This window comes from Limulus polyphemus, unplaced genomic scaffold (assembly GCF_000517525.1).
Source record: "Limulus polyphemus unplaced genomic scaffold, Limulus_polyphemus-2.1.2 Scaffold385, whole genome shotgun sequence".
NCBI classification, from domain to species: Eukaryota; Metazoa; Arthropoda; class Merostomata; order Xiphosura; family Limulidae; genus Limulus; species Limulus polyphemus.
In genome coordinates, this window is record NW_013665995.1 from 516,235 (window position 1) to 541,021 (window position 24,787).

Consider the following 24,787-nt stretch of genomic DNA (forward strand, 5'->3'; position numbering starts at 1 on the left):
AACGCCCCCACGGCTGAAAGGGCGAGCATGTTTGGTGTGACGGGGATTCGAACCCACGACCCTCAGATTGCGAGTCGAGTGCCCTAACCACCTGGCCAGGCCGAACCACTTGTAGCTGTGAGTGCGCTATAAAAGTGACTGTAAAATCCATCTATTCGAACAGACAAAATAGCTTTACAGTTGGCCGAGGGTGCCGTTGACTAGCAGCCTTTCCTCTAGTCTATCAGTTTAAACTTAGGGACGACTGTTGACACATAGGCCTAGTGTAGCTAAGCGCGAAATTTCGAAAACAAATAAACAAGTAACATCTTGACACATTCGGAATACTGCCAAAAATATAGAAATAAAATAAACATACCAACAACACAACTACTATTATTTACAAAACCATCCAAAACGGCAAAAAAATCCCTCAATACTATACCTACAAGGAGCTAGTCTCCAGAGTGCCACGTCAGCAAAATTCCTGGGAATATCATACGATTCCAAACTGAACTGGAAAAAAACAACAACAGATATTACAAATAGAGCATGGAAACGTGTTAATTATGTCAAGAGTCTGTCAGGTAGAAACAAAGGCACATCATCTAAAAACATTCTCGAAATCTACACAATATATATCAGATCAGTACTGGAATATGCATGTCCGGCCTGGTACAATATATCACAAAATACAATAAATAAAATTCAAACTACCCAAAATAGAATACTAACTGCCGCATACAGAGTACCGAGAACTCATCAACCAAATTTATGAATAAATATTCTAACATGCCTTACATATCTAACAAATTCCAACATATGACAATGTAATATTTCCATAAAAATTTGTATAAAAATAACCTTTTAACAGAAATAACGAAATATCTTATACCTGTACTTATACCTGTAACAGTACCTGAGTACCTCGCCCCATGAAACAACTACATTAATTGTAATAAATCAACAACCTATAGCTACTTATAATATATCATTAGTTTAATAATTATGAGTGTATTATAAGGGTATCTATGTAAGTGCACTCCTAGTAATTTAACTGGTGAAAAGTGCGCGAGTGATTTACAGAACTGTTAGTGAGTGTGCAGCACTATCTAGTATCAGCGAAGTGTTCACTACGCACCAATGTTAACAGTGTGTTATACATGGACATGGCCAATTAAAAGGGTCGGACTAAGTGATTGTCAAGCTAGCTCCGGCCCTCTTGTAAATACACAATTAATGTTAACAGTAATTAAATAAACAACTCCACAAGGGGAAGGTCAAAAGTGAACCTAACCCTTCCCCTCCTAAAGGTTTCGACCTAAAATACTGGCACAGATTGATTGATCTTGGCACATTCTGTGGGTAGAATGGATATTCTGTTTAACTAACCAGTATTCGTCCATTGTGAAAACCTGTTAGTTCAATATTTTAGTTCGTAAATGACATAAATTTCCTATGAATACTTTAAAATAACTATCAAAATATTGTCTTGTTCAGACTGTCTCCACCTTCAACTATACAGAGACAGCAAAGAACGATGTAAGAATGCGCCGACGAAGGCCTCCTTGTCCCTGGAGAAGTTCCTAGGTTTGGAGACTGGTTTTACTCTGGACAAAGAAAGTAACACCATGGCTGTCATTTGTTCAGATATGGTTGTGGTCCTAGCCTTCGACTCTAGGGAGCTTTTAATACAGTGGCAGGTGAAAATCAGATCAAATTTAATCGAAGGTGAGTGCCGTGATATAGAAAAATGTTTGTTTGGATTAGTTGCTAAGTTGTTGAAAAACACTTTCATCATTGAAATATGTAATGCCGTTACGTTGTTCATTTCTGTATTAAACGATTTCATCAATATAATTGATAATGTTCATAAATATTTCCTCAATTAATATCTTAAAGTTACTAAGCAATCGCCAATATAAGTGATAAAGTCACTACATTATTGAACGCTGTCACCAAAATAAGCGATAAAAGTAATATATTAACAAATGCTGTCCAACAAGCGGCAAAATTACTACATTGTTAATAAACACTGTTGCTAGTAATGTTGACAAGGCTACTAAATTTTTGTTGAAGTTATTACATTGTTGGTAAATTATAGAGTTATTGCGATTTTATTAGAAAACCACTAAAATCATCGTTTTACTTCAACTTCACGTATTCTTCGATTTACTGGTCTGGATTGATAATGTTTAATAACCAGAATCGGAAAAGAATTTTCTCCAGAAATGCGCTTTTATTAAACCAGCCCTTCGATTCAGAATTGATTCTTCTGTCAGTATTTTAAAGGAAAAAAAGTCATTTAAAGTTCTTATACATTCTTATAATAATAATTGTTTGTTTGTAATTAAGCACAAAGCTACACAATGTTGTCTGCCCACCACGGGTATCGAAACCCGGATTCTAGCGTTGTACGTGGGCAAACATACCGCTGTGCTACTGGGGGCTATAATAATAATAAAGGTTGCAATAATTTAGTTAGTGCTTAACGGGTCTCGCTGAACCCCAGAATATAGAAAAAGTTGAAATTTAGCTGTGAAAAATACATAAAAACATTGTTGAAGCAATATGTTAAAATATAAAAACAATTCCACCATAGTTTGAAAACATTTTGAAGCCTACCCTGCTTTCAAGAAACCAATACGGTTGGTTTTCTTGTAACTATCTGCATAATTCACACTGGGAGTCAGAGACGTCTCAACATAAGATAAGTAAAATGAGATTTAACTAGCTTTATTGACAAGACATAAACCTTCTCTAGACACTGTAAACCTTACATGTTTTAACCGAAACTAAGAGAAGTAAACATTAAAGTTTCGATATCATGTCGTTATTATCTTACGCTTCTACCATTCAAATATTAAAGTATGTAATTGCATTTAAAGTCGTTCGTGGCACAATGAGGATGATGATTGCCATAAAACAATATGGCATGAGTTAGGCTTAGTTTTTCGTGTACTACAGCCTATTTCTTAAGATTTCTAATAAATTTAATAGTTGTGTCTGTTTGTATCACAAATGTTCAAGTTTGAAGAAACTTTTTATCTACTGGTATAGTTTAGCTTGATGCATCTGTTTGGGATTTAAATTTTAATATTCTGAATATACACATTACTATTTAGGCCATGGCAAAGCTACAAACTAGTCGTCTGGAAGTACGCTTACGTGGCTTGAATCGTTATATGTGCAGCACAATTCTCAATTTTACCTGCCGAATTCTATCGATTTTGTAATTCAGTTTTAGAGGAGCAAGTAGAAATAACTTCACCGGAAGTTCATAAATTCTCCGAAGTTAACGCCCCCGACAGGCGACCAGGAAAAAAATTCGTATGTGCGTAGTTTAGATGATTTACCTATGGCTTTGAAAATCTCAATTTTCATATCATTAAAGTTTCTAGTTAAATTGAAGATTAGCTTAAGTGGTGTTTTAATGTCGATTAAAACTGACTTATCAAACATACTGGCCCTATGTTAGAATATGTATCAGTAACTTTAAAAATTAATCTGTAGGAAATACAAACAATAATAATTTTACTGTATCGTGAAGCAACTGCTGTGAAGATATATCGATACATAGGTAACTAAGCAGAAGTGGCTGAATGTGTTTACAAACTGAAACAAAAATGGAAAGACAGAAAGAGATAAACACTTAGAGCGAACAGACAAATTGAAATAAATATCAATAAACAGGAGGATAAGACAAACATAGATTAGAAAACAGACAAATGCCTGAAGATAAACAAATAGAAAACTTTTAGAAATATTGATTGTATTAATTCTTGGAAAGATTCGATAATTTTACGAGTTTAGTGAAGATGTTCGTGTGTGTCTTTACAGAGCACAACTACCTGGTTCAGGTTTCCCACGTCCCAGCACGAAGTAAGCTTCCTTGTGGTCCAGCAAGGCTACATCTCCAGGACTACACGTTCTGCCTAACATCGGGAGTACCGCCAAAACTGTTGGGAACGTGGCCTCTGAAAGAACTTCGGAGATTCGGGGTGGTGGAAGGGAAATTCTGCTTTGAAGGAGGATCTCGCTGTGGGAAAGGTATAATAAGTCATTCAAACAAACTTTGTGAACAGTATTAATATAGGAGACGAAGGTTTCGAGTTTTGTAAACCAGTCCCTGTAATATTTTTAGCTTCACTGGGAAAAAATGTATAGAGTCGAATATTAACACATATTAACACTGTTTTGGTTTTATCTTTAACTCTCCGAAAATTCAAGGGTGCTGTCAAAAGTCTTAACTTTTAACTGTATTGAAATACGTTTTGATAAAAGAAAACATAACGCACACACATTTTCCTAAGTAATAAAAGGAAAACGGAAAAGATGCACCAATAACATCATTTTAGATTCAAAGTTCAAACTTTCTCAAACTAGTGAATATTTCCTCAAAATAATTCTTACACGCTCGTAGTCATTTTGACGACTTGAAAAGATAGGTATTTCTGTTCTGTGACATCTAATAACACACCTTACTTTTCATAACTAAAATAAAATAAAAAGCTTACCCTATTACTTGTCGTCATTGACAGGTGTTGCATTTTGACGACTTGAAAAGATAGGTGTTTCTGTTCTGTGACATCTAATAACTCACCTTACTTTTCATAACTAAAATAAAATAAAAGCTTACCCTATTACTTGTTGTCATTGACAGGTGTTGCATTTTCACTCTTGCAACAAAACTACCAACTTAAGAGAAACACACTACATGCATTAAAACTGGCCATATTTGTACGAACCAGGATGTATGATAATTGACTAACGGAAGTTGGAAAGGGTAGAACATGAAACTGTTGTTGTTTGTTCAAAAGTTACTCCAAGGTTAATCGTCCTTACGTTGAAAGTTGTAGACTAGATGGAAGGCAGCTAGTCAATACCGCCCACGGTCAACTCGTGGGCTACTCTAATCATGTATTTGGATTTGCCCATTACTCTTATCACGCACTCACGAGCCCAAAGCACGGAGCACGATTTTTTTTTAGGGGTGGGGGCATCCGCGAACCACGGAGTCTCCGATACACGGGCTGGTACGCTATCTACTGGGCCGCATGATATCGATAAACGTCAAATGTAAATAATCGATGTAACCGTAATTTTATAAGTCGTTTGAAATCATTCTTTAATTTATAAACAAAGAGTATTTACAACTTCAAGCATGTTTTAGGCTTTCTCATGCCACATTTTTCAAAGGTGTTTTCTATAAAATAACATGTTCCTTATTAGATGATGTCAGAGAAACCTTCCGCATAGGCATTCAGCTTGCAAGTATATAGAATAGAAGAATTACGTGACAGTAAGTCTGTTCCATACCGGAATAAAAAAAAAATACTGATCAGTGAAATCGTTCGACTTTACTGAAGCAAATACTACTTTAGGTGCGCAATGATCACTTTCCAAAGAGTGGATATGCATGCATGCAAAGGATTTAGTTATTTTATTGTCTACAATGATAAACACAGTAAGAAAAGTTTTAGTTTCGAGAAACTTGCTTCCCAACTTTCTAAATTTATTCATTGGTTTAGATTTTCAACACAGTTTTTCCAAAACTACTGAAATGTATACTTCCCTAATATCCTATGGGTATAAGAGGGATTATTTGTTTGTGTTTAACCTTGCTTCTTTGTAATTAAGTACAAAGCTACACAATTGGCTATCTGTGCTCTGCCCACCACGGGTATCGAAACCAGGATTCTAGCGTTGTAAGTCCGCAGACATGCTGCTGGGGGCTGTGCTTAACCTCAAAGCAACATAATAAGCTACATGCGCTGTGCTCATTACTGGTATCGAACCCCAATTTTTAGCGTATAAACCTTCAGGCTTAGCGGTTATATATTAGGGAAGTAGCGTATAAATTCATAACGGTTAACAAACAACTAAATTCAGGAATATAAATCCTCAAAACCTAACATCAGTATTCTTATTCCACCTTGTAAAAGGTCTCGTATCGCAAACAGTATGTTTTTCAGTAAATAGGGAATACACAAAAACATATATGTACGTATTTAAGGGTTGAATAGACCTGTTCTTATCCTATCTCAACTCGTTTCCTCGTGGATTATTTGTCAAAATCGCAATAGTTAGACAGATACTATTCCATAAAAAGATGTTTTCAGTATACGAAATGTACTTTGTGTGCATTGCTGGCTCTTTGTCTCTGGCTTGATCTGTCATAAAATACTCCTAAGAAATCGATGGGAATATTACTTAAGAAAACCCTTTCTTCCCAGAAAAAAAATAAACATCTACGGTGAATTTTATAGCGATCTTGTTTTAGAGTGAAATAACATCAAAAATTATCAAAGAAGAAAGAGTTGGACGAGTGGCTCTATTTATTTTAATTTTATTTTCCCCCTATATTTCATGAAAACTGTTTTATGTCCACTTGAGCCAGACATGTTTATTTAGTTGTGTTAAAATGTATTCTAATGTTTAGTATAGACAAACTTGTAAAATATTTTGCTGCACCCATTATGCAATGTATTCTTACGTATAATAAAAAGAGAATCGAAGTACAATTTGATATGCTAGCGCCCTCTAGTGCTTAATAAGATACTTATGTCTTCATTCATTATCATAACCGAAGAACAAGCATATCTATTTGTAGCTTTTCCAATCGTTTGTCTTAACGAAAATAGTTCTAAATTAGCACACAAATTCCATATGCAAACACTTGCGAATTCTGATAATAAAATGTTTATGTTTTTGCAGGAATAAAAAATATCTTAATTATAAGTTATTTTCACTTTAGAAAGCAATTTTAGGCAATTGTAATTTATCATAAGATGTAATTGGTGTTTTTTAGCGTTTTCTCTTGAATCGTTATAAGACAACAAACGTGGTTGAATTATTGAAGAACTCCGACAAAGAATGGCAGTTATGGCAGCGATTCCTGACCTTTTTTCCCCACAAGGCACAGAGCAAGTTAGAACAAAACCTCACACACACAAACACAGTGTCACACCTGAAACACGGATAAATAAAATGGCTTTCCACTGTATTATCACTTGATAATAACATTGGCATTTTTATTCTAAAGTATATTTATTGCTTGCTTTTTAAACTGCAATATACAGTTGAACTTCTAGCGGCACATCGCCACACTAGTGTACCGCAGCACGCCCTTTGAGAAACATTAAGTTATGGAAATATTTAATTTAACATTTGGCCCTGTTAATCACGAGAGTGTGAAAAACATTAATATTTTAATAATGTTGTAGCTTGAAAAAAAGGTTACAGTAATAAATATTGTAACATTTGTTCATATATGTTTACTTTCAGAAAGAAAATGAAACATTTTGTTGTTGTTTGTTATTAAGCACAAAACTACACAAAGGGCTATCTGTACTCTGCCCACCACGGGTATCGTAACGCTGTTTCTAGAGGTATAAGTCCGCAGTCATACCGCTGTACCACTGGGGAGCAAAAAAAAAAGAAAGAGAACATATAAAACTGTTCTTGTAATTTATACTGTCATTTCTAAATCATACTAATGTTTAGATCGATCAAAATAACAAAGCTTTAATTGTAATGATGAACTGACAAAATGGAAACACATTTGTAATATACCTCTTCAATATTCCTACAATATCCTTCTTACTAAATTTAAAATTGTATATGATGATTACTTGTGGACTTTATAAAAACCTCATCCATGTGGCACTGTTTCTGATAGGAGAAGGACTTCATATCTTACTGACCAATCAAGCAACAGACCTTTCCGAAGCTTTTGATCTAGCGTCGAGAGGGAAGCTTTTGAGTCGCCGGAGGCCGGCAGCGCGTGCAAATTCAGGTATCAATATTTTCGATGTTGCAAGGTGATTTTTTTTCATATTTTAATAAGTTCCTGCGCTCATTTTTAATACTATTGTAGCAGATATTTCCAGTGTTTCTGTAAAAAATCCAATCGGTGCAACTGACATTATAATTACAAAAAACGCAAGATTATTACATTACAATTATGTAAAGTTAACTATCAACGACTTTCTTATTTGTCTTCCTTCAAAGCCTTGATAGAATCTTGTGAAATGTGATTAAAAAATAATAATAGAAAATGTTCATAATATCTTAATTATTACTTGAATATTTTAGCTTTGGATGCATCGTGTCGAAGATCACTCCAACCTAAATCGACAAACCGATATTCTGAAAAATACAGCAACGAATCCAGTCGACCCCTTCTCAGCTCAGGTTCAGATGGCAGTACCTCTGATGCCTGCTCGGAAAATCTGCGTTATGGTCCTGAAATTCGAGTGCGTAATGAAAATTATCCAGCTGGACCAACATGTAAGGTCCACCATCGATGGCCATCGGGTACGTCACAGTTTACAACACCCTTGATAACCACGTCTAGTGACGTGGAAAGTGTGGAGACGATTTCAGTAACTTTGAGCGATTCTCGCGAGTCAACACCACAATTAAATCGACGACTGGAGTCTAACATGAATGTTAATATTTTAGATGAAGAAAGAGACTGGTAAGTTTCATGAAAAGCGTGGTATTTCATTCTGTATTTATCTAGAGACAAACACTGTGTGAATAACTTGAAATCTGCCTTTAATTAATATACTTAAAGCAAGCATGTTCTTGTCGCATGGAGTATAAAAAAAATCGTACATTCGTATAAGAATCGTTAATTCGTGGCAGTAGCGGGAAAGAAAAAAAATCATTATTTGCTGAAAGCGTAAGCTCTAGATTAAATTTTTCACATTCTTTTGTAACAAAAGCGTTTTATTACACAGGAACGCCAATCAGTGTGACAAGTGCGGTCGACAGTTCTGTTCGTCGGTTCGACAAGCATCCTCATCTCCAGAGACACGACGAGAGAGTGGTACTTCCACCCCACAATGGCTCCCAAACATTAAACCAGCGTCCCCGACTAAAGATGAGAAAACTGTGAGCGGTGGAAAGAGACGGCCTTCCGATAGAACATCATTGTCTTCTCAGAGCAGTCATAGCAGCAGTGCTAGTAGCAGTGGCTCTGAATATTCAATTCCCAGAAATTGTCTCGACAACCTCTACGACAGACCTCGAAGCACCCACGTTACTACAGGTCTCCCGAAATTCCTCGTCCCTAGGAGTGCTCCTATTCAGGAGGAATCACCTGGTTTATCTAATTCGGTAGGTCAAGGGGAAGATCAGTGGCCAGTTGATTTTCCTACAGGTTCTCTCAATGGAAACTCAGAAAAGGTTTGGTCCAATGAAGTTATTCCTCACGTGCACAAAAGAAGTGCCTTTTGCATGTGCACCGTTCGTCAATTAAACGATTCAGGCAAAGCTAAAGGCTCGCCTAAACATGACACCAGAAATGTAACTGCGCTTGATGTATTTAGTTCATCCCAAAAAATAGCCATATCGTATGAACCTACAGACAGAGCTCGAAAACAACAGGGTCAAAAAAATACAGTGTATCCATATGCACACTATGCTGTCCCAAGAACTACTCTTGTTGAAAGTCTGAAGGTAAGCCGTACTGGGTTTGTGAACTGTATAAGGATAAACTGTTATACAAAAATAAACAAACACGAATGAAAGAAATATTAATAACTCAACCTTCCACAGATGCAAAGCTACGAGCACTAATAATAAAAACAAAAAATCACAGTCTTCCGATTTGTTAATCACGAATATCAAAAACACATCCTAACCTCACCAGCACAAAGTGTGCTAATAAACACTAATACATCAGGATCATAGATACATCGGTAGACAGAGAGTACGTAGTTCATACAAATTAGAGTAACTTGACTTTTTTTGATAGACTGTTTAGGCAGAGTGTTTGTGATGAGTACAATGGAATGGGCGGCAACTGCCTGTTGTAGAGAAAACACGAGTGTAAAGAACGAGGTTTCGAAATGTCGTCCTTTACATTTGTGTTTTTTTTCTACAACAGGCAGTTGCCACACCTTTCAGTGTACTCAACTTGACTTTTGTTTATTACTATTAGTTAGATCAGAAAGGTTGAACAAAACCATATTAGCTGATTGATATTTTGCCTTCATATTCCTATTACAATAGGAGTTTGTGAATTCCAGAAAACATAAAATTGTAACTATTTTCTAACTTACGTTTATGAACCAGGTTTCTGGAATATTTTGATGTTCCAAAACTATAAACTCAAAAAGAGTGTAACACACAATTCCTTACATGATTATAATTATTCAGATAGAATTCATACCCCAAACCAGTTGACATTCTAGCCGTTTGGTTTACGTGATTTTTAGAACATTTTCGGTCATGCTTAAGTACGTATGTGAAATGGACTTTTTCAGGTACTAGAACTGAATCTGAACTTTTTAAAGGAAACATGTAAATTGCACTTTCTCAAGTTTTCAATCATCTATAGTTGTTTTTTTTTATCAACCTTTATTTAATATTATGCTACTGAATAAATATATATAAATTTAAGCGCATTTTATATGGATGATTTGTATATGTTAATCCAGTGACATGTTGCCGCAGAGGCGCTACGATCGACAAGTTTAACACCATTCTCCACCACTCAACCATATAATTCCATCATAAATAGACTTGTGATTGAGTGAACATGTCACTGCGCACTGTAAACGATGTAAAGCCTAAATACATGACATTTTCAAGAAGAGGGTTTTAAGTGATCTCCTAGGATATAGAAAAAATCGTAGATCGAAGCGCATTAAGGAGAGAAAACTCCGAAACTACACCCTCCCCTAAAATTGTTTCAATAAAGATTAACCCTCCGACCAAAAAGAAAAAGGTAATAAACAAAGATTTTAGGTTGAAGAAAGCTCACAATATTCCATCAACACCTCGAAATCAACAGATGTTGCATGCAAAAGATAGACAAAGAGACTGAAATCACCAAACTGCCATTCAAACACATACCTGTTAGGTACCCTGATGCATCTCTTTGATTTGCATAAACATGGTCTTCGAAACCGACATTCCATAGAGTGACGACTCCGTAGAATGTTTGTCAAGATGTGTGATCTAAGATTGACTTCTCCTCCTTTATAAAAGTTTGCCACAATGGGTTCGGACAGTACTACGTGATTATGGCCATCATAAAATGTACTATCAACGATGGGGTAAGTAGTTGCAAGGGCAGCGGGGACTTGGATCTTTGTTCTTGTAAACTGCAAAAAAATTTAGTGGTGGCTATAGTTTGATACCTTAGGTAAATATAGTTAGCTATAACGTTTAAACCACGTAAATTTTTATAGCGCTGTTTTAAAAACAACACATTTTTGTGTTACCTAACAACCATATTAACTACAAAGCCACTTGCAGTATTTGTATTGCTTTCACTTTTCTAGACCCCCCTCTCCCATTGGTCATCAGTAAGTTTACCAACTTACAACCTTAAAATCCAGAGTTCGATTCCCCATGGTGGACAGAGTACAAAGAGCCAATTGTGTAGCTTTTCATTAAGAAGCACAACAACGTGATTCTACTACTGTAATGTCTAAAATAACTGATTAATTGGCTTGAAATAGGTCATTTATTGGTTGGTTTGTCTTGCTGATTTGAGATTACTTTCATATTCAAACTTTCTTTAAAACTATATTCATGGCTACTTGAGTCGTGGGAGTATATTGTGCAACTTATCAAGAAAATAACTCGTATATTACCATGATTACGGTACAGCCTTCTGTGGAATATGGGCCTCAAACTTTTTTGTCTAAGGTTTTATTATAATAGTTGTGCAAGTTTCTGAATGGGTCCCAAAAGTCGTTTATCCTTCCCAAAGCACACATTTTGACTGCCTTGCACGCCTGTTGTGGAAGCTTATGTTTAGAATCATTCATTGAGAACACCCCTAACTGTATTTATTACCAGTATGTTGACTTGTTCGTTTTTATCGGGAAACTAGTTTAAATCAGTCATTGTAAAAACATATATTGTAAATACAAAAACTCAGATATTTACAATACACATCATTTCTCTGCATTATTTGGAGAAAATATCACTTTTGGGGCACAAAAGTCTATGCTTTAAGAAGTATGGTAACAACTCATCAACTGGTGTAGTTTATCTCTGTTTCTTTGATGTCTTACTTTAGCTGTTTTTCTAACCTGTATTTATTACAAACTGGGTGTTGTTTTTAGAATTTTTCCACGTTTAACACGTGCTAGGTATGAAATTTATGTTTTCCAGTAAATTTATATAAAACAAAATGATAACTTGTTCTCATGTTAGTATTGAATCTATATGCAGGCTATTTAGATTTAACTTAATATAAGCTAAAACTAAGGTTTAGCCCAACTTTGGAAATATAGTTTTTTATTATTGTCTGATTCTAATATCTAATAGTATCTGTCAACCTGTAACAGCCGTAGAAAAAATCTAAATGAGCAAAATGTTAAGACCTTGTGACCGAAAGTAAACTATTTAGATCAGAACTAAAAAATACGAAGCTGATTTTTATAACTAACTGACTAGAAGTACAAAATATCGTAAATCAATACACAACAGAGGTACAACCTATAATGATTAGAATGTACTGATTCATCCATTTGGTGATATCACTATTAACAATATTTTCAACCGTAAACCCTATAATATTTCCGTGCCAGTTTGGGATATGTAGGTTAGTTTTAAATCCATATGCTAAGTTCGCAATATAAAAATAATGCTAAGTATAAAAACATCGTGAAAATTATTTCAGCATTATAAACAGCAATATTAATGAAACTATAAAAAAACTAAGAGGTTCATGACAACACAGTACTCTTGTTCGTAAAACAGCTTACCATTACATGAAATATAAAATATCAACATTAATGAAACAACTGCCCCCCCCCCGAGTGGCACAGCGGTATGTCTGCGGACTTACAATGCTAGAAACCGGGTTTCGATACCCGTGGTGTTTTGATGATTAACAAGTGTCCCAGAGTGTTTAAAGACATCAAGCTTTAGTAATGGTAATATAATAAATTGTATCTCAGTGTATTCATATGTCCCCAATTTTTATTGTAGATAATATGATAGGATGTGTTAAATTGTGCTTAACGTTTTCCATCACAAGTAAAGATAATATGTTAGGTTGTGTTATAGAATGTTAATTGTCCTCAAGCTTCTTTATAGATAATATTGTATAAGTTATAACTCAGTGTATTTAATGCCTGGTCAGGTTCTAATATGTTATGTTTGAATGGGTTTAATATTCTTAGTGTCAACTAAACACAATGTGATAGGTTGTGGTACACTGTGTGTAATGTCCTCGTTGTATTTAAATGTGTTTAATATTCTTAGCGTCAACTATACATGATATGTTAGCTTGTCTTCCAGTGTATTGTGTGTTCCAGTTTATATGATGTCTCTAAGCTCTAGACAGCGATTAGCCATACAAATAAACTATAATTCCAGAACTTTAACATCGAATATTCGGAAAGGAAAAAATAATCGTAAAACATTAATTAGCAAGTTTCAACCTGAATTAAGTAAAAACTAGCCAAACAAGTTCTAAATTTATAATGTTTAAATTGAAGATGGAAATTTTCCTTAGGCTGATATTAGGTTGCTTAAGAGGTATATTGTGCGAGTTACAAAGCTATTTTCGTTCAGTTAGTGATTCTCTTTCTCGTTTTCGTTTTTGTACGAAATATTTGCCACGTCCAGACTTTGTGGAAAAAAAAAAGGCAAATATTTCGTACAAAAACGAAAACGAGAAAGAAAATCACTAACTGAACGAAAATAGCTTTGTAACTCGCACAATATACCTCTTAAGCAACCTAATATCATAATTATAATACTAAGGTTCTTCATAAATTAGAATATTTGGTTAGAAAACATTATTCAGTCACATTTGACAACACTATATTACGCTCCATCCAGTAGAAGGATTATTGTGATGGTATTGAGGAAACCAATGTAACAAATCTATCCTAATTTACCACGATAATGTATTTACATTTATTTAACTTTTTCATTTTAACAGTTGTGTACTAACATGACTCGCACATCAACGGAAGCCACCTGGCGAACGTAATTCTAAATTCTAATTTATCTTCATTCCAAAATAATTACCAAATGTTACTCACATTCTTGCGATTGTGCTAAAACTTCTTCATGTCAAAATTAAACTTTTATTGAATATCAAAATAACAAAAGTTTCATATGGGTCTTGTTTATAGGCGTAAAGATAAAACATATATGCAGCTACAATAGGAATTTTACATCTTTCAAAACTACCTCATAATGTGTGACACTATACACAAATAACCAATTAATTTTCAGTCCAACTCTTTTAATATGCAATAAAGTGTACTGTTCTTCACTAAATTCTATAATCCCACTTAGTTATATTATTCTTAAAACTCGTTGTAGAAAATCAAATCTTTGTCTACGGAACTTTTTTAAGGAATGAGTAAACTTATCGATTGGAGATGTATCTTTACCAAAACTGTTATATCCTAGTGGCAAGTAGAAAATTCTAATAATAAACAAATAAATATTTTCTAAAAAAATTCACACTTAAGTTTGATACTTATAGTTTGTTTCAATGACCGCTTTCATTACGAGGAAAATAATATGTTTAAATAGCAAAACTGCTAGATAATAAGTAAACTGTTGTGAGAATTAACCCTAATAGGAAAAAGGAAAATTAAGCACTTTAATGAGAAAAACATATAAATATATATGACAAACAAAAAAGATAAATTTTAAGGTTTCACTACACAATGTAATATTTTATAAATTTGAATCACTTAACTGAATAGTCATTTACAATTCAGTAATATTTCTTAATAGTGGTTTAATTTTTTTATAAAATTAAAATTGTAAGATCTTAATTTGTACAGATTAACAAAGCAATTTCTCATTAGTCTGTAGGAATAATCGTAAGACGTTGCTTAAAACTCCGGTCTGAACCGAAAAAAGAAAACGAATGTGGCAAATGACCACACTGTAAACATTACATACTAAATCCTTAGTCTTGCACTGTCTTTTACAAGTTTGTTGTTTTAAGTAATAGCGATCGTATTTTTATTGCATCATACTCTTGACACTTATATTTCAAATATATTATCTGTATTATAAATATATGTAAATATATAAAACGTTATACTATAAAACACATCAATTACAATACCTAACATATTCATGATTTCACTCTTATATGGTAAAAGATTACGCAAAACAATTTAAAACAATAAACAATTCCCGGTAGCTTAGTTGTAAGTCTGAAGGCTTACAACTTTAAGAATTGGGTTTTGATACCTCCCGTGAGCACAACCCAGATATTCCATTATGTGTGTTTCTGCTAAATAATAAACAGGAACCTCCTCATACGTCTTTCATTGAAATATATATATATTATGTAAAAATTCAATATTTTTATTATACATGTACGCATCTGCAAAACTATAATAAAACAGTTGTGAAATCTACACACACACACATATATATTCAAGGATTCTTAAATAAGCATTTAATTATCCAATATGATAAATTTCATGTTTTGTTTTGTTTTCTTTACAAATCCAACACAGAAACACCCCAAGAAGTTTCCTGTATTTTGCTATTCGTACTTGTGTTTTGAATTTCGCGCAAAGCTACGCGAGGGCTATATGCGCTAGTCGTCCCTAATTTAGGAGTGTAAGACAAGATGGAGTGTCCCTATAGCGCAGTGGACAGCGCGTTGGATTTCTAATCCAAAGGTACCGGGTTCGTACCCCAGTGAGGATGCCACCACCATTAACTGGTCCTAAGTTCAGTATGAGAAGGGTTGGGCGCGGGGCTAGCAACTCCGTCCCGTAAAAAACAACCTGCTAAAAATTACACTAACAACAATTTCCATCGGCGAGGTGTTGTTGGGGCCCTATGCTCTAGTGGGATTATTATTAATAAGACTAGAGGGAAGGCAGCTAGTCATCCCCGCCAACTCAAGGGCTACTATTTTACCAACGAATAGTGGGATTGACACGCTGTAACTCAAAGCATCACATATTTTACTATTATATCTGTAAATGAGGATATGCTGAAACATAACCTAGCATATTATCAGTGCTAGTGCTTAAGGTTATAAAACACACTATAACATATCATTGGGTGTTCTTGTTTTATGATTGAGATTGGTATATGTTCTTGAATTCTTAGGAGATTCAAAAATGTTCATATCTATTAAAATGTTTTTGTCTTAAATTGATTTTTTGAACTTGCGTGTTTTCCTAATATTATAAAAATAGTTTTTAATTCATCCACGTGTTCCATCACACGTTGCTTTCGTTTGTTTGAAACAATATTAACTGTGGACTCTATTATAAGAATAATTGACCTGTAATTTAAAAACCTCTATCTTTGATCTTGTATCGGTACATTGGATAAACTAGTCACATTGTCAAAATAAGTATGAAGAAGTATTCTCCACAGTTTATGCGCCCCCCCCCAGTGGCACAGCGGTATGTCTGCGGACTTACACCGCTAGAAACCGGGTTTCGATACCAGTGGTGAGCAGAGCACAGATAGCCCATTGTGTAGCTTTGTGCTTAATTTCAAACAAACCATTGTTTGTATTAGAGTAGACGTTTTGGCTGCCATCTAGTAGCTAAATTGTGAACTAGTAAAATGGTTAAAATAATTCTGACTGAATGAAAGAAAACATACACTATTTATTACACTCAAAATAAAATTACGTAAACATTTCTGACGATTTTTAACTTTTGTTGTTTTTATCATCAGCAAAAAGTTGTAAAGACAGTAGTGTGTGCATTAGTTAAATATTGGCATTAATATATATGTACCACGTTTACAGTTTAAATCAGTGACGTAATTTTTCAAACAACTATCAGTGTAGTTTATCACTTTTACATTTGCATATAAAACCAACGGGTAAATTATCACGGTATTTATAATATTTACTTTCACAATCAACACTGCACAAAACGATTAAAACATAACCGGAATTTATAATATTTTAGTTATGAGAGGATAAACTTACTGTTACAAAGCATTCTCAGTCACACCCTCTTCCACTTCATTTCTATGCAAATCAGCCATAAGGTAATCGTGATGCAAATAATTAGTTATTCAGGCTATGTTACATATAGTGGTCTCACACGATATTGTATAAATTCTCACTTTGAAGTAACATAGTTTAAAGTGTGCTGCATATTGCCTATGAAACAAGGCTACCCGCAAGAAAAACATGTGGATCTTTCAAGCACGTGCTGAATCACAACATAAAAGGACGACTTCTCTCTGTCGATTCTGTCTCGCCGCAGTCTTAAGATGCCTGGTTCGAGAATGAATCAGTTATTTGAAGGCACGATTGGACGCTTTTCAGTGTACAGTCATCAGAAACATATTTCAAAATGCCGATCTGCATGTTAGATGACAAATAATGTGCATTTCACTCACAGCAAAGAACAAAACCACTTGTCTGCAATGGTCCAACAGCACGTCCAATGGATTAAAGATATGTGAAGAATACTGTTGTTTTTTGTATGTTTTACAGATGAGACTCTGCAGCCACATAACAGGCTTATACTCATGGGGATGGAATGAGGAAGCAGATCCAATCCTATTCTCACAGACGAACGTCATAATACAATGGTGGCGGAGGTATGGTGTAGACAGGAATAAGCTTTTGAGGATGTAACAAGTTGTACATCCTTCAGAATGGTACCACTTATTCCTCATATTTATAGGGACCGCATTATTCAATGATTTATTCTATTATATTCTGCTACATTTGAACCCGATTTCAGCCTAATGGATAAAAAATTTCGCCCCCATCGTATTAAACAACGTGGTATATTCCTTGAAGAAAGAGAGATTGATCCAGTAGAGTGACCAGTATGCTCACTGGAGTTCAGTCCCATCTGGCATAAATGGGATACTCTTGGGAACAGCATTGCATCCTGTCAAGAACTCATGACACTAAAAATGACCTGGAAACAGCTATTTCAGGGGAACAGTCGAAGATATTCCAGCAGTATATCAACATTCTGGTTTTATAGATACAACAGTGATCACAGGCTGCCCTTGCTGTTTTTCGTTACCAAACTAAAAGTGACCTTTAAAGATATAAAAGTACCCTTACTAAATGTTCATTTACGAGAGTAGACTGATTGATCAAACATTTTAGATTTAATGATAGATGATCGGTTATTTAACTTGCATAACAATAAACTGATGAGGTGATTGACATTAATTAATAATAATTGTTTTCATTTATCATAACGTTACAAATTCCTCGTCATCTTTTAATTAATTAAGTTAATTTGTATAGTTTATATCAATTGAATAACTCTGAGAGTAGGTGTCATGGATACGAACACAAATAAAATAATAAAAGATCGTATACTTTACGATATAACATCATCTGCATAGTTGTTCTCTACTACCAATCCAGTAATTCTAAAGATGGTTATCATTTTTATTAACACACTAAACATCAGTATATATAGTTTTTAATATTTGTAATAATCTTTAAATGATCCGAAAACGACCTTTAATCTGGAAATATTTATTTCAATGCACTGAGAAAATTGCTATGCTTGGAGTTAGGCCTTGCGTTACACTTTTTGTCATAGATGTTTTATTAATTAAAGGCAAATATTTCATTAGCAAACAGTTGAAACCCAGTCACATCATATAACTTACAACCAATTAAAGCAGTTGCTAATTTCTATATGTTATAATGGAGAACAAATACTAAAGGATTCGTTATTCTTATTATTCGAGAAAGTTAGAATCCAGTGTTTACAAGATAAATATTAGTATTATAATAATCGTTTCATGGTATCAAAATTAAAATTGCATTTTTAAATAAATGTGTAGATGGCAGAAGTGTTGCTTCTTAGAACTGTAACGATTATAATGAGCACGACATTATTTGATGTTTTTCTTACAGATGAAATATATTTCTACTTCTTAAGATATGGTACACAACTGTAACTGGTTATTATGTTAAGTATTATCTCCAATCCAATATTATATAAACTTGAAGTTACATAAACTGACCGATGCTTTCCATCTTCGAGATATGAAAGAATTAAGTCCACTGTGAGAACAAGAATTTTGTCAGTCTGCTGACGTTTCTTAACTATATTTGTTTGCTTCCTAAACAAATGAAGTTGAGTCGTATGATTTATTTCGTCAATAGAAACTTTTGATATTGGATCCATATTATACATTTATAACTTACAACCCCTTTTTTTTTCATATACACACAATTTTCATTGAGATCACAGTGTTTTATTTAACACTGCCACCCCACCCCCTTCCAGTGGATCACCGGTATGTCATTATTTACCGTGGGTCATTCATTGGCACATTTTATCTAGTAACGTTTACGTGCAAGTAAATGAACATTTACCATTTATCGTAAGAAATAAACTTCACTTGATGCATACATACACACCAAGGTGACATTACATAATAGCACTTAAGCAATATTTGCCTATAGTGTTTGAGCCAAATTTTAGTACCAACAACAAGCATTCATTTAATTTCGTTTTTATCATGTTTTGTCTTCATAAACACTAATTTTTGGTGGTACGTTTGGTAAACTCATGCTACTTGATTCTACATCTAAACAGCAACTTGTGTTTTAGTGATTTAGCTCAGATGCCACTCTCCTCTAATGTTACACTGTTGGAGCTGCTTTAATGAGTTTTTATTGGCCACAAGATATTTTAGGGAGGCTTGTGTAATTTTTTGCTTATAAGCAGTTGTAATAATGTAATGTTGTATAACGAATATTAAATTTATGACAATACTTGCTAGTGTTTGTGTGTTCCGTGAGTAACGTATACTAGTTTTAATGTGTCAGATTTTATTTCTTTTAAAATTTGTTTATTATTATTATGCTCCTGTTATAGAGATTGTTTTGCAATATATGTATTTAGAACTAACCAACGTCTACTAAACTGACCGAACTTCGTGAGGTGTTATCGATGGTATAGCAGAAAAAAAATCATTAACATCGAGGGTATTCAAATGATAAAATGATAAAACAGTATGAACTGACAAAGAGCGTTACCTCGAAACGTCATCCTTCTTTTAATAACAAAATATACAAAATACTTAGCGATTGTTCAACCTATTATTTATTTTGCTTTTGACCAAAGACAATAAGGCACAGTTGAGCTGATTTGAATCCTGCGAAGCAAAATACCTTTAATAACGTCTAACTTATATTCAGGTTTTCCGGCATCGATATTTGTTGAGTCTAAGAGTGATACTTTATATTTTATCCATTTCCCGTTGTTTACTAATTCACAACAGTGACACCTCAATTACTATATTATTGATTTTGTGTCAAAGGTACTTTTCATTATGTTTTACCTGATATGGAACCGTTATTGCAATGCTACTTTTCGCTCATATATCTATAATTTAACTTGCAATATTTAAAAAAAAAGAAAGTACATAGAAAGTCACGCATAAATTACCGAGAGAAGTGTTTGCTTCAGAGTAAGCTCGAGCGTTTCTTTAACAGCAAACCTAAAATAAGGTAAAAATGAAAATTTTCAAGTTTCAAACCTTTTGGAAAGCACACCACTGCTCAGTTTGTCATACAATCAGAAAAATCTCGACCTATGGTCGGATGTATTTATTTGCCAATTTTAACTGAAACAGGTAACTATTGGGCCAGATCATCCGATAACAATCTTAATTAGATATTTTAAAGTGAGAAACAAGACATTCTGAGGAAACATGACAATCCCGCAATGAATTAAGACTAAGCTTAACTATCTTAAAGGAACATGTAGAAAATGAAATTGCTTCGTTGTCTTGTCTGTTATGAACATTATGTGAGAGAAACATATTCGAACAGAGCTGGGGCAGGGTGTAATAAACTTAGACTCCAGCTCTGGACTTTTTACGCCTGGGAGTTATTATCTTGAAAATATAATAAGAACGTTTGCTTAAGCCTAACGTCATCTACTTGGTGAGCAAAACGACCAAGGGTTAAAGAATATATGAATTTAAGATGAGGTTCTTCGAAGAGTTATGAGATAAGATTTTTGATATCCGCCAACACCACAAAGTAGTCTAAAATTAAGACATTTATAATACTCTACACCAAAGTTAAAAACTATGCTATTATAATGAATCATGGCAACGTCGCATTTTTGATAAGATCCGTAACATCATGATAATAAACATTTGATATCTTTAATTTGAAATTCTGCTAAAACTCCGCGTATATATGCAAGCTTTATTTTATGAAATACACCAAGGGCTCTGAACAGTACAAGAGATCTAACCTATATAAAAGCCAGTGCCGTTATGTCCAGCTTGAGTTCTCGAAATAGGAGTCTTAAAAACCAAAATGCATTTATCCAGATATAATAGTGCGATTACTGTCCTACCATTAAGATTTTAGTGAAGGGGTGCATGGGGTGCCGTGAAACCTTACAAGTGTAGTGAGTGTTGGTATAATAAGTCTAAAGTAAAGATGTAGTGTGGGATCATCTAGCCTAGAGGCAAGTGCATAAAATTTATCATGAAAGTAAAAATATCAATCCAATTTTAAACTTAAATCGTTTCTGAATTAAGCTATTTTTTGTAATATCACCAAAGTTTATAATAATAAAAACAGACCTCTTTAATCAACGGAGACTCTAAATTAAAAAATCAACAAATATTTTTCCAGTTTTTTTGTTTATACATTTCATTTTATACTTTCAGCACATAGACTAACAAGAATATTAGGTTATACTTTCGTTGCTATGCAATATGACATAAAAGCCATTGTTGGAACACAGTGTTACCAAAACGCACTGGCTTTTCTATATATTAATCTAATTTTTATCAATTTTTACCAATAATTATTCTATGAATACGCCATGAATTCATTTCATGAATGATCTTAATTTTGATTGGCTCACAAAGGAATTTACCGACGTTTGATTACCTCGACTGCACTTTTCTGCCGCTTTATTGGTCAAGCTTGATTTCGCAAAACTTACTTATTTCAGTTAGCTATGAAATGTGAGATTAGGGCCATTTGTGACGGACTATACGCTAGCATAATATATAACACTGACTTCAATCGCTAACATCGCCTTCTTCTTGTAGCACTATAATTACAGAAGCTTAATGTGATTTGATTCTACCATCACTAGTCCTATCTTAAATGAAGTTCAAAAAAGGTTTAATATTCAATATTTCTCTACTTTATGGTAAAACAACAAACATAGGACGGATTATGAGAGCTTTGACTTAGAAGCAGCCTCAGCCTGAATGATGTAGTTTGGTTGAAAATTTGTTTGTTTGTTTTTAATTGTGCACAAAGCTACACAAGGGCTATCTGTGCTCTGCCCATTGAATCTTTGCAAAAATCAACAAATGGAAGCATATTCTAAAATATTTTCAATAAAGCTGGGTTAGAGGATATCAAACACTCAAGCTAACGTACTATCTGTACTAGAAGACAACATAACATATTGCTTATAGTGGACACTAAATACACTGGAACACAACTTATTATCTGTATTAGAAATTGAAGATATCTTATACATTAGACCACATTCATATTTATTCTGGAAAATTATCCGAGAAAAATCCAATCCTACCTTCAGAGCATTATCCATGTCCATAAACCTGTTTTCCATAACTTGTTTCTGCATGTCATTTAAATCCAAACCTTCGTTTTATATAACAGTTCGGTAAAGGTAACAGAATAAAAAATTACAAAAATATAAAAAACTTCTTTTCTGCTTTGATTTGTAAAACGTTTTTTTCTTCTTTATATATATATATAAAGTTATTTTACAAGAAAGGAAATTATATTATTTTAAAATATATCAAATATGTTCTGGAAAGTTAATATTTTATACCATTTGTTTTCTTATGATCTGTTATGTATATACTGGTAAATTCATTCACATGCATGCTGGTAAATTTTGAGCTTCGTTTTCTATTGAATTAGTTCGATTTCTGAATCGAATACAGTTATTATTTAAATATAAAAATATTTCCGGTTGACATCAACTCAAACTTTCCGATGTCCATATTTTACACGTTACCCGCCTCACGAATGGTCTCTCCCCGAGGAACCTATAAAAGTAAAAGTTTTACACAGTTGCACAATTAAGTCTCTTCTTTCGTATTTTGAAAGCCAGTCAATTAAGATAATACACGTAATAGAAGACTGGAGGCACATTTAAGCTAAAACGACACATGTCCTCCTATACCGAAAGAGTTTACTCTATTTCAACTCGTTCAGAATTCCTTTTTACATTAGTGTCATTTAAACTTATTCATTAATCACCCATATTTATAAAAGTTCAATCATTTAGATATGTCTTTCACTGTTAAAATATGATGTATATTATAATAAAATAATAGACCAGGTGTGGCCCAATATTATTGTACCGTGTTGTGGACAAGGGTCTAAAGTTCGGAACGTTATGCTGTTGAAAACGTTCCGCAATTTCAACTTCTGAAGCCAAATAAAACTTACAACCAAACCCGTTACTAGGGTCAAACACTCGGACAAAGCCACGTGATAGAAGATGTTTTGTTTGTTTGTAATTAAGCACAAAGCTACACAATGGGCTATCTGTGCTCTGCCCACCACTGGTATCGAAACCCGGATTCTATCCGTAGACATTCCTGCTGTGCCACTGGGGGCGACAGAAGATGATGCTAACTGGTTACCAGCTCTCTCGTCAATAGTTAAAAATTAGAAATGACTATACCTAAACCATAATGCTCTATGACCTTGCCGTTTAGCCACGTGTGCACAAAATGCCTTTCTGTTTGAAAAATTCAACTACAGTTCAGATACAATATGCTGAAGATGAGAACAATTAATGAACAGTAACCCATTTTCTTAATTTTCCAAAGAATATCCACTCGTTAAACAGGAAATTTAGATATAAAATTCCCGGTAAAAATTCAATACTGTATCTTAGCTTAACTTTGAAGGGTGTTATGTTCCACATTCTAAGTTCTTGAAATAACTTCCAGTTAACAATATCTGTGGTTCTACACGAATAATTACTCCCGGAAATAATATAGCTGCTATCTGTCTAATATTACTTAGAGGTTGTACGAAAGCGGTTCTTTGTGTTTATTTCAACACTTCCCGATTCTCAGGGAGAAAATGGAATTTTGTAAGTCGGTACATTTCTCAAACGAGAAAAATTCCTTAAGGTTTAATTTAAACCTTTAAAATATTCTTTGGTTATAGTTTCAAGAATTTATTTTCAAACAGTTTGATTATACAATGTTTCTATTTAACATTTCTTTTTTCAACTTATTATGAGAGGTTGTTTTTTATTGTACACAAATTATAACGCACACTTCTATTGATCAACGGTATTTAAAAAAATGCTATTTGTACGAATTCTATGCAAATTATTAAGCCAATACTCAAATGTATTTTGCAAAACTAAAAATGGTATCTAAAAGCGTGTATCTTATATAAACCGTTAACTTATTTAAATTGTGGATCTCAAAGCACAGATATGAAAAAAAGAATATATTTGAGTTTGTATAAGCATAAATGTGCTGGCTAACAATTTCTATTTAGCATAATCTGTTTTTCTTTCGACAGTTCCTCCTTAAGCAAAGGAAAGAGCAGGTTGTAATAAGCTACAACAAAGATAAAATTAAATTTTATTTAATAGTTTTACATTTTTCAAAGCCTTTGGTATTTAAAAGCGCCTTAATATATTTAGGCAGATTTTCTGTTAAATCGTCAAACTTGCAGTTTACCTAATAAAACGAGAAATACTAAGACAAAACACATTATATAGTCAAAGTTCTTCCTCGACAGAAAAATTATGATTTACTCACCGTCCATTAAAGCTGTCAGCTATGACGCCGAAAAAACGTTCCTCATATATATATATATATAGTT

At 33.7% G+C, this 24,787-nt stretch overlaps 1 protein-coding gene across 1 annotated transcript in view; it reads left to right on the plus strand.

Annotated features, from left to right (window-relative positions):
- Positions 1-24,787, plus strand: part of LOC111085432 — a 172,727-nt gene that overhangs the window by 129,779 nt on the left and 18,161 nt on the right. The window contains exons 3-7 of the mRNA XM_022383944.1: positions 1,480-1,710; positions 3,820-4,029; positions 7,661-7,777; positions 8,077-8,461; positions 8,727-9,447. Coding sequence (XP_022239652.1) covers positions 1,480-1,710; positions 3,820-4,029; positions 7,661-7,777; positions 8,077-8,461; positions 8,727-9,447 — 1,664 coding nt within the window. The remainder of the gene's footprint in view (positions 1-1,479; positions 1,711-3,819; positions 4,030-7,660; positions 7,778-8,076; positions 8,462-8,726; positions 9,448-24,787) is intronic.